The sequence below is a fragment of the Pseudonaja textilis genome, chromosome 2, assembly GCF_049901715.1.
Source record: "Pseudonaja textilis isolate UNSWEBS1 chromosome 2, rPseTex1.2, whole genome shotgun sequence".
In the NCBI taxonomy this organism is placed as follows: Eukaryota; Metazoa; Chordata; class Lepidosauria; order Squamata; family Elapidae; genus Pseudonaja; species Pseudonaja textilis.
Genome location: NC_141991.1, coordinates 15,254,322 through 15,265,724, shown reverse-complemented (window position 1 = coordinate 15,265,724; position 11,403 = coordinate 15,254,322). Strand labels below are relative to the sequence as shown.

The following is an 11,403-nucleotide window of genomic DNA, read 5'->3' as shown; positions in this document are numbered from 1 at the left end:
CTTGAACATTGGGCATTATCTAACAACATGAAATTCAGTGGTGAAAAAGGTAAGGTTCTACATTTAGGCAAGAAAAACCAAATGCACAGGTACAGTATAGGTGGTACCTTTGCTCAATAGTGGTAACTGTGAGAGGGATCCCGGAGTCCTAGTGGACAACCATATAAATATGTGCAGCAGCTGCCAAAAAAGCCAATGCAGTGCTAGGCTGCATAAACAGAGGGGATAAAATCAAGATCACGTGAAGTGTTAATACCACTTTATAATGCCTTGCTAAGGCCACACATGAAATACGGCATCCAGTTTTGGTTACCATGATGTAAAAAAGATGTGAAGACTCTAGAAAGAGTGCAGAGAAGAGCAACAAAGATGATTCGGGGACTGGAGGCTAAAACATATAAAGAACGGTTGCTGGAACTGGTTATGTCTAGTCTGATGAAAAGAAGGACTAGGGGAGACATGACAGCAGTCTTCCAATATCTCAGGGGCTGCCACAAAGGAGAGGGAGTCAAGCTCTTCTCCAAAGCACCTGAGCGCAGGACAAGAAGCAATGAGTGGAAACTAATCAAGGAGAGAGTCAACTTAGAACTAAGGAGACATTTCCTGACAGTTGGAACAATTAATCAGTGGAACAACCTGCCTCCAGAAGTTGTAAATGCTCCAATAGTGGAAGCTTTTAAGAAGAGATTGGATAACCCTTTGTCTGAAGTTGTGAAGGGTTTCCTGCCTAAGCAGGGGGTTAGACTAGAAGACCTCCAAGATCCCTTCCAACTCTGTTATTCTATTCTATTCTAAATCTCTGTAAACTGGAAAAGTAGCAAAAGTCTACAATCCCTAGATCAGGAGGTCTTCAAACTTGACAGCTTTAAGACTTGTGGACTTCAACTCCCAGAATTCCTCCTCCAGTCATGTCAGCTCAGGAATTCTGGGAGTTGAAGTCCACAAGTCAACTTAAACTTGCCAAGTTTGAAGACCCTTTGGGCAAAAGTCCACCAAACACCCCTAGATCAAAACCTAACCCCAAATCTAATTTTAGGACGATTTAGTAAGCAAACCAGAAATAACTCGTCTGGAGCATCATGAGTATCTTACAAGCCTTTGAAATGGTTTTCAGGATGATTCTTTTTAAATTCAATTATTTTTATTTCATCTGCCGGGCTTCTCCAACACTTCTAAGAAGTCAGCCTCATCACTTCTGAACTTTTGAAGGTCCCCAAAGAGCTGGTTAGGCCAGCAGACCTGGAGAACCCAAGGAGAAGTGAATATAAGCCGGCTACATTGTTATTGACATCTGTTATTTTTCTTCCTTTCTTTAATACTGCTTTTCCCCCATAGTTCTTAATATTTTTAATATGTGTGCTTGTGTGTGTGTGTGCGCACGTGTGTGTGTGTGTATGTATGCACTGTATATGTATATGTATATAAAATAGTTTTAGGTAACAATTATTTATATTTACATTCTTTTATTGGATTGTTACATGCCACCCAGAGTCGCTTTCCTTGAGATGTACTGTCATATTAATTTAATTCATACATTAATAAATGGGAGCTGGGTTAGGAAAACAGGAATACTGGCAGTCCCTCAGCTTAGGCCACAATCGATCCCAAAATTTCTGTCGCTAGGCAAGACAGTTGCTAAGTGAATTTTGCCCCATCTTACACTCTTTCGTGTCACCGTTGTAAAAGTGAATCACTGCAGCTGTGAAGCTAGTAACACTGTGAGGCTAGTAACACTACAGCTGTGAAGTGAACCTGGCTCCCCCATTGACTTTTCCTGTCAGAGGGCACAAAAGGTGATCATCTGAGCTCTGGACACAACAACCGTCATAAATATGAACTAGTGGCCAAGCGTCTGAATTTTGATCACATGACTATGGGGATGCTGCAATGGTTGTAAGCACTGGTGGGATTCAATTTTTTTTTTACTACCGGTTCTGTGGGTGTGGCTTGGTGGGTGTGGTGTGGCTTGGTGGGCGTGGCTTGGTGGGCATGGTAGGGGAAGGATACTGTAAAATCCCCATTCCCTCCCCACCCCACTAACCTGCTTTCCAGTTCCGTTCTCCTGTGCAGGGCAACAAAAGAAGACCCAGCCGATCAGCTGGGACTCAGGAGGCAGAGAATAGATGGGGTTGACAGGACCAGTCAGAGGTGGGATTCTCCGAATGACTCAAAATGTCCGCTGTCTCCAAAACTGGCCCAAACCTGCTGAATACCACCTCTGGTCATAAGTGTGAAAACTGGTTATAAGCCACTTTTTTCAATGCCTTTCTAATTGCGAACTGTCACTAAAGGAACTATTGTAAGCTGAGAACTACCTGTATCTTGCCACAGGGAGGCCTTTGGCTCCCTTTCTCATACTTAAAACTATTCCAATCTACTTTAAAATGAGTGAAACTCAAAACAGCGGAAAAAATGCATCAATTTGTTATCATCTTTTGTCAGAGCTCCACGGGCCATTTGGGCTGGGGGTGGGGATGGGGAGTGATGAACTCTGACTTTTAGACATCCAGTGCAGTTCTCCCCACCCTGAAGCAGTGGCTAACCATGAGCCGACGCATATTTCCACACCACAATAACTTGAGATGCTTCAAATCTGAAGTTAAGCTTAGCAGCTGCTGGGAGCGTTGCCCCCCTTCTCTCCCTCAACCCTCCTTCGCCCCAGCTTTGCCTTGAGTTTCCACCTGCTCCCTCAGCACAAAGGGTGGGCCTGTCATTTCCAGCCTCCCCGCCCCTCACCCCACAGATGCACACACACACATACACACACGGTTCTCTGCAGCACGAGGCTTCCCGAAACGTTAAGCTCTCTTCTTCTACCCATGCAACGGGTGCGCGCCAATGAACTGTGGTTTCTCTGAGCAGAAGAAAAAAAGGAAGTGGCCACTTCATACATACATACACGCTTGCGTTACTGCGCTGTCTATACAAAGAGGACACTTGAGTAGAGGAACACAGAGTGGAGTGGCAGTGCTGAGCCGTGTGTCGGAATCCGGAGGGGCGACCGCTTGGAAGACAAGGCAAAGGCGCGAGCGAACCAATGAATCCACAAGGTACCAGCTGTTTGGGTTCGTGTCTTTAGGGAAGCAACACGGAGCCTCTTGCAACTCGGAGTTGAGAAAGAGAGTAGCATTGGGAAATTAGTCACAGTAAGAGGGACCTAAGAGGAGAAGGTGGGAGTGGAAGACACCAAAGACAGGGTGAAAAGAGAATTGGGATAGGTTTTCCCAAATAGGACCACGGGAGAAGAAAACTTGGGGTTGTGAAAGGAGGCTAACAGGATACCCCAGAGGCTTCTAGGTAAGGAGGGCTCCCAGATGGCCTGCAGAACTTTAGCTGAGCAAGGACCGGAGTTCTTATCACCTCCTTGATCTGATGAGCGGATATTATTTTGCAAGCAAGCCTGGAGACTAAAACATATGAAGAACGGTTTTGCGAGAGCTGGATAATTAGGGATGACATGATAGCAGTCTTCCAGGATTTGAGGGGCTGCCCCAAAGAAGATGGGGGGGGCGGGGTTCAACCTATTTTCCAAAGCACCAGAGGGCAGGACAAGAAACAATGGTTGGAAACTAATCAAGGAGAGAAGCAACCTGGAATTCAGGAGAAACTTCCTAAAAGTGAGAACAATTAACCAGCTGAACAGCTTTGCCTTCAGAAGTTTTGGTGCTTCATCCCTGGAGGTTTTTAAGAAGAGATTGGACAGCCATTTGTCCAAACATGGTGTAGGATCTTCTGCTTGAGCAGCGGGGTTGGACTAGAAGACCTCCAAGGTCCCTTCCAGCTGTATTCTGAATCTTTAAATGTTTGGCTAGGAACTCAGCTGATAAGCCGACAATGACATCCTGTTAGAACAAGCTCTTGGGCAAAGTTTCCCGATCGAGGCATGACGACAATCCCAATTTGAAAAGCAGGAAGTAGGGACATCTGTAGGATGTGGTCAAAAAAGTCAACATGTCAACCGACAGAGCTTCAATGGCACCGTTGCGGCTGTCACCTTGACTTTTTGGGGTAGTCCTGGAGACAGGAAACCTTATGATAAGGGGGCTGCCTGATGCGGGGCAGCAAGTCAGCAAACAGCTTCTACCAAACAGGAGACGGTGCAGTCGAGGACAAGAATGAAACTTAACTTTGTCATGTTGACTTATTTTTAGATTTCATTCTCTCCTTGGGTAGGTTGTTCTTTAATTTCGTGTCTAATCATATCCAAGGGTGGGCTTCAAAAATTTTAGCAAAGAGTCCTCTGCCCGATTGCCGGGTAGGCACGGCCATGGTGGGCGTGGCCTAGTTGGCCTCCTGTACCATGAGGTGGACGGGAGGGAGTTTTTGCCCTCCCCGGGCTCCGGAGGCTTTCCTCAAGCCTCCAGGAGGGCAAAAACAGCCTCCCCGGGCTCCGGAGGCTCTCTGGAAGCCGGAAACGGGTCCATTTGCAGCCTTCCCGAACTTCCGGAAGGCCCACGTTCACCCTCCGTGCATGCCTTGTGTTTACCTGCATCCAAAATAGGCCGCATGGGGACTTCTGAGAGGAGCATGGTGGGGTGGGTGGGCTAGCCAGGATGTTGGATTTGGGGGTTGTCCAAACTGCACAGAATCTTAGCTAGGGGCTCTCCAGAACCCCTGCGAACCCTGCGAACCCCCAGCAGCCCGCCCCTGATCATATCCCACAGAAAATACAAAATGGTAATAAGAATAGCAAAAACAATCGCCATTAGACTTATATACCACTTCACAGAGCTTTACAGCCCTATCTAAGTGGTTTACAGAGTCAGTGTATTAACCCCCAACAATCTGGGTCCTCGTTTTACCAATTTGGGAAGGATGGAAGGCTGAGTTGACCTTGAGCCTGCTGAGATTTGAATTGCCAAATTGTAGGCAGCCGGCAGGCAGCAGAAGCAGCCTGCAGTACTGCATTCTAACCTCTGCACCACCGAGGCTCTTAAGGCTCTTAAGGTGGGGCACTCCCTGAAGAGGGACACCCCACAACTTTCAGTTAGCTACCTGCAGGTTGTGGGGGGCGGTTCTCTAATTTCTGTCTCTGTCTTAGCGCAAAACTCGTGTTTCTAGCCTTTGCCTTCTCCCTTTTATTATTTGTATGAGGTGGATGGCCAAGACATCACTCTAAAGAGATCGTGTTTTCTCCAAGTTTCCTTCTGGAGGCTCAAGGTATCACCAAGTGTTGGTGGGGCAATTGCTGAAAATGAATATTCGACTGTAAAGCAGGCGATGTTCTGAAATAGGTTTGACCCAGTGAAAAGGAATTAAAATAACAGCAGTGGCCTGCAGCTGGTGTCACCAGCATCCAGGGGTCAAGCCTGAATTTAAATATTTGGAATGAGCTAAACTGGAAATAAAACAAATAATCCAATTGTCAGCATTTACGTTCAAGTTATGAAACATAAAAGTCAGCACTTCCTTAATTTGCTCAGAATAGCATGAAGAAGTCTGTGCACAGAGCCTCATTGGATTGGATTGGATTGGATTGGATTGGATTGGATTGGATTGGATTGGATTGGATTGGCAGGAAGGAAGGAAGGAAGGAAGGAAGGAAGGAAGGAAGGAAGGAAGGAAGGAAGGAAGGAAGGAAGGAGGAAGGAAGGGCCTTTTTTATTTTGCTTTACAGCATGTCAGCTCAAGGAAGGATACTGATAGGTACAGCTAGTCCTCAATTTATGACCACAGTTGAGCCCAAAATTTCTGTTGCTAAGAGAGACAATGAGCTAAGAGTGAGTAAGAGTGAGCTTTGCACTATTTTACGACTTTGCGTGCCACCGTTGTTAAGTGAATCACTACAGGCGTAAAGTTAGTAACAGGGTTGTTAAGTGAACCCGGCTTCCCCATTGACTGCCTGACAGAAGGTCGCAAAAGAGGATCACATGACACTGCGACCGTCATAAATATGAACCAGCTGCCAGGCATCCCAATTTGGATCATGTGACTATGGGGATGCTCAAAAGGTCGTGTGAAAACGTCATAAGTCACTTTTTTTTCCAGTGCCTTTGTAAGTTTGAATGATCACTAAACCAACCGTTGTAAGTCAAGGAATACCTGTATCAGGTTGCTTCCCTCTGCCATAAATGGGTCTAGGAGAATTTGCTACAGCCAACTCGCCAGCTTGCCATGCCGAGTTTGCCACGGCCAGTTTGCCACAGAACAACTCGCTGCTGGATAAGAGTTACACTAATATCTAAGAAATGGTGGAATAGACCATTTAAGGAATGGATGCAAAAGGAGGGACAAAATGAAATGTGAATGAGAAAAATTCAAACACTTTTTAAATTTATTTGTAAATAATTAAATTGAATTGTTGAACTGTCCTGCAGTGAGTTGTCCCACAGTGAGTTGGCTATGGCAAGTTATACCACTCTGCCTCTAAACAGTCTGGAGGCTCTCAAGGGCTCACTGGGCAATCTCTGTAATGATCTGTGAGAATGTCAGAGAAAGAGAGAGAGAGAGAGAGAGAGAGAGAGGAGGAGGAGGAGGGAGAAGGAGAAGGAGAAGGAGAAGGAGGAGGAGGAGGAGAAGGAGGAGGAAGGAGAAAGGAGGAAGAAGGAGGAGGAAGGAGGAGGAGGAGGAGGAGGAGGAGGAAGGAGGAAGGAGGAGAAGGAGGAGAAAGAAGGAAGGAGGAGGAAGAAGGAGAAGGAGGAGGAGGAAGGAGGAAGGAGGAAGGAGGAAAAGGAGGAGGAGGAAGGAGGAGGAGAAGAGGAGGAAGAGGGGGGAGGGAGAGGAGGAGGAGGAGAAGGAGGAAGGAGGAGGAGGAGGAGAAGAAGAGGAGGGGAGAGGGGGAGGGGGAGGAGGAAGAGGAGGAGGAGGAGGAGACTAGGTGTTCTGACCCAGCGCCCCAAACACAACAAAATCTCTGTAGTTAAATCAATGATTTCTTTATTAGGACCACCAGTAGCCCCCACAAAATGTCTCTCTCTCACGGCAGGCTAACAATTATGTCCGGCAGGGAGATGAATAGTTGTCTACCACAATCTATTCATCTCTGCCCCCTTCCTTTTATTCTCAGATCTAGCTCAGGCTTCACCAGCAGCAGTGGCTCTTCCCATCCCAAGGATCAGCCCACAGATTTCCCCTGCTCTCCTCTCCTCTGCCTCTTCCGCATCTGCACATCAGGCACTGGACGCAGCTGTTCCTCCTCTTCCTTATCAGTCACCTCCAGACCTAGGGGCTGTTGACTCTCCTTCTGAGGGCTGACAGACGGCTCAGGGTCTACCTCTCTCTCTCTCTCTCTCTCTGACAGCTCCATTCCCTCTTCCCCCTCGGAGCTCTCAGGTTACCTTGCTGTTGGCCCTGACTCTCATGCCGCCTCCTCACCTGATTTGGCTGCTGGAGGGGTCGGCAGCTGACAGGCCATAACACTAGGCAATAATCAGATAAGAGGCAGCTGAGCCAAGAAAAACAATGTGGGTGGGGCAAATATTTCAGAAGAGGTTTAGGACAACCCACCACAGCCAACTCACCATGGCCAACTCTCTGCAGCCAACTCGCTGCAGGACAACTCACCGTGGAAAAAGAGTTACGCTAATATCGAAGAAATGGTGGAGCAGAATAATTAACAGATAACAGATAATCAGAGTTGGAAGGGACCTTATAGGTCATCTAGTCCAACCCCTGCCCAAGTGGGAGACCCTACACGATTTCTGACAAATGGCAGTCCAATCTCTTCTTGAAGGTCTCAAGTGATGGCGCTCCCACAACTTCTGAAGACAAAGCTGTTCCATTGGTTGATTGTTCTCACTGTCAGAAAGTTTCTCTTTATTTCCAGGTTGAATCTCTCCTTGTTCAGTTTCCATCCATTATTCCTTGTCTGGCCTACAGGAGCTTTAGAAAATAGCTTGACCCCTTCCTCTCTGTGGCAGCCCCTCAAATATTGGAAGATGGTTCTCCTGTCTCCCCTGGTCCTTCTCTTCACTAGACTAGCCAGGCCCAGTACCTGCAACCGTTCTTCATATGCCTTAGTCTCCAGTCCCCTAATCATCCTGGTTGCTCTTCTCTGTACTTTTTCTAGAGTCTCAACATCTTTTTCATAATGTGGTGACCAAAACTGGATGCAGTATTCTAGGCGTGGTCTTACTAAGACTTTATAGAGTGGTATTAGTACCTCCCTTGATCTTGATTGTATCCCTCTGTTAATGCAACTTAGGATTGCATTAGCCTTTTTGGTGGCGGCTGTACACTGCTGGCTCATATTTAGCTGGTTGTCCACTAAGACACCAAGATCCCTCTCACAGTTACTGCTGTTGAGCCTGATTTCACCCAGTCTATATGTGCACTTTTGGTTTTTCTTGCCTAAGTGTAGGACTTTACTTTTCTCTACATTGAATTTCATTTTGTTAGATACAGCCCAGTGTTCTAGTCTGTCAAGATCCATCTGGATCTTGAGCCTATCTTCTTGGGAAGATAGTTTTAATTAAAGAAAGGACACCAAAGGAGGGACAAAATTAAATGTGAATGACAAAACTTAAAATATTTTTAAATTATTTTAAATCGTTAAATTGAATTGTTGAATTGTCCAACGGCGAGTGGCCCTGGGCCGAGTTGGCTGCGGCAAATTAGCTCAGGCAAGTTATCCCGTTCCGTTTCAGAAGAGATTTCCCTTAGTTTCTTGGGTTACAAAGGTAAAGGGAGAAAGATGTGCTTTCAGACTTGCCAGATTCTGTTGATCTAATCTCACAAGGGAGGTAGTATGAGTACGCAGGGTTGATTTTCTCATCTGGTCTACCTTTAAGGCAGTGGTGGGAATTCAAATATTTTTACTACCGGTTCTGTGGGCGTGGCTTGGTGGGCGTGGCAAGGGAAGGATTCTATAAAATCTCCAGTCAGAGGTGATTTTTGCTGGTTCTCAAAACTACTCAAAATTTCCGCTACCGGTTCTCCAGAACTGGTCAGAACCTGCCGAATACCATCTCTGCTTTAAAGACCGACGGCCATGCCGGCCACCTCTACCTTCTTTCTTATTGTGGACAGATATTTTGAAACAACAAAAATTACTCGTGAATGTGGAAGTTTGTCATTCTCACACAAAAGAAAAAGAAAAAGCAGATGCATTATTTTTTTTTGCAAAAACCCAAATACCCATTTTTTCCTTCCCTGGCCAACATTGCAATGTCAACTTTTCCACTGTAGCCATAGTCTCTTTATTTTATTTATTTATTTGATTTGTCAATCGCTTACAAGATAATAGGTATAAGTATAAACATGAGTAAGAATACAGAAAATAGGTACGATTAAATGGGGACAATAGGACAGGGACGGAAGGCACGATGGTGCACTTATGCACGCCCCTTACGGACCTCTTAGGAATCTTATCACAATCCAGGTAGTTCTCGGCTCACAACAGTTTGTTTAGTGACCATTCAAAGTTAAAACAGCACTGAATCCAGTGACTTACGACTATTTTTCACAGTGACAACCTTTGCGGCATCCACATGGTCATGCGATCAAATGCTTGACAACTGGTTCATATTTATGATGGTTGCTGGGCCCCGTGGCCCCATGTGACCTGTTTTTTGCGATCTTCTGACAAGGAAAATCCATGGGGAAAAGCCTGATTCGTTTAACCACCATGTTACTGACTGGAGAACCGGCTGATTGAACAACTGGAGCAAGAAATGTTGTAAAACGTGACAAAACACATTGAACAAATGTCTCACTTAATCACCAAAAAAAATTGGGGCTCAATTGTGGTCGTAAGCTGAGGACGACCTGTGGCTGTTTTCAGCTTTCCCTTTTCCTCTTTGTTGTTACGGGTGAGGGAGCGGAGAGGATCGACAGGAAAAAAAACACTGAGTCAGAATATTTGGTTTAGTTCCTCTTTGATTGCCCAAGATCTACAGAAAAGCAAAACCCAAAGAGAGGAACATCTCACCCCTTTTCTCATCAAGAAACTGCCACTTAAAGAGGAACTGTAAATACTGGATAAGGCCCAGAGGAACATGTGGGAAGGAAAGCACAGATATGTGAACAATTTTATATGGCTGTTAATGTTTTCTCCTTCCCTTAGGAGGAAAGGCCTATGGGGCATTGAAGGTTCAGCAGGAAGAATTGTTAGATTCCCTCAACAAGGTAAGGCTCAAGTTTGTGTTTACACCCTGCGCTATCCACCAATCATTTTTCAGCAGTGTTTCTCAACCCTGACAACTGTGGATTTCGAGCTGGCTGGGGAATTCTGGGAGTTGAAGTCCACATGTCTTAAAGTTGCCAAGGTTGATCCAAAGGTGCTTTTTTTCCATGAGGCGACTGGACTTTCTGATTTTTCTTTGAAGATATTTCGCTTCTCCACCAAGAAGCTTCTTCAGCTCTGACTGGATGGTGGGGAATGGAAGGATTTATCCACCATCCAGTCAGAGCTGAAAAAGCGTCTTGGTTGAGAAGCGAAACGTCTTCAAAGAAAAAACAGAAAGTCCAGTTGCCTCTTGAAAAAAACACCTTTGGGAAAACCATGACTGAGAATCTCCATAGAGATTTGCCACGGTTGAAAAACAGTTTTTGAACCTCTTGAGAGATGCCCACATTGCCTGAACAATTCATGTACAGTATGTAAACCCAGGAAACGAAGTTAATTGAGTAATATCCTTGATTAACAATGGTGAAATATGCTACAAACATAGGAATTGTGAGTCAGGCCAGGTTCAAGTCTATTCTCAGACATGAAAGTGATTTTTGGCTGAGACAGGGGATTGGCCCAAGGTCTAGTGGAGAAGGTTTTAAACTAGGAGTGAGAAGGCCTGAGTTCTAATCCTCTCACTTAGCCACTGAAGCTCCCTGCAAGACTTTGGTCCAGTCCAAACATATTCTGCTCCCAAAATAAATACATATCAGTCTTGATGCAAAATTCATTTTTATTGCATTAGTTCTTCCACACACATTTAAGGTTATTTTCATCCATCTTTCAATACTCTGTTTTATCCTGGTGATACGTATTGAAGCATTCTTATCCACTAAACAGGGCCATAATTAAGAAGTTCCAATCAACAAACAAAAATTAGATTTTTGCCTACTTTCTGCCAATCTGCACTATATTTGACTTACTCCAATTTTACTGTATGTCTACATATTTACCACATTGCTATATCACTTCAGCAAGCTCAGGTACAGATTCTTATATCAGTTTCATATTTATGGATTGATTGACACACAAACACACAGGATATGATCTGGAGATAACCTATTTTTTCTAAAGTCCAGCAAACCACATACTATGGATTTCATCTGGTTATCTTATGTCAAAAGTTGCAGCGTTGGATTAAAACGTAGGGGAAATGAAGGTCATCCTTAGGTCCCATATTGCATTTCAATTACTGGTGAAATAATCCCATTAGTAAATACATGAGCAGAGAGATTCAAATAACAGATTACAAACCAAGAAGCCCTCTTGTTAAAATCTCAACTTCCATGGTCTAC

At 45.0% G+C, this 11,403-nt stretch overlaps 1 protein-coding gene across 1 annotated transcript in view; it reads left to right on the top strand.

Annotated features, from left to right (window-relative positions):
- The first annotated feature begins 2,724 nt into the window (after positions 1-2,724).
- Positions 2,725-11,403, top strand: part of AIF1 (allograft inflammatory factor 1) — a 27,880-nt gene continuing 19,201 nt past the window's right edge. The window contains exons 1-2 of the mRNA XM_026720087.2: positions 2,725-3,050; positions 10,004-10,065. Of these exons, the coding sequence (XP_026575872.1) occupies positions 3,038-3,050; positions 10,004-10,065 (75 nt within the window). The 5' untranslated portion in view covers positions 2,725-3,037. The remainder of the gene's footprint in view (positions 3,051-10,003; positions 10,066-11,403) is intronic.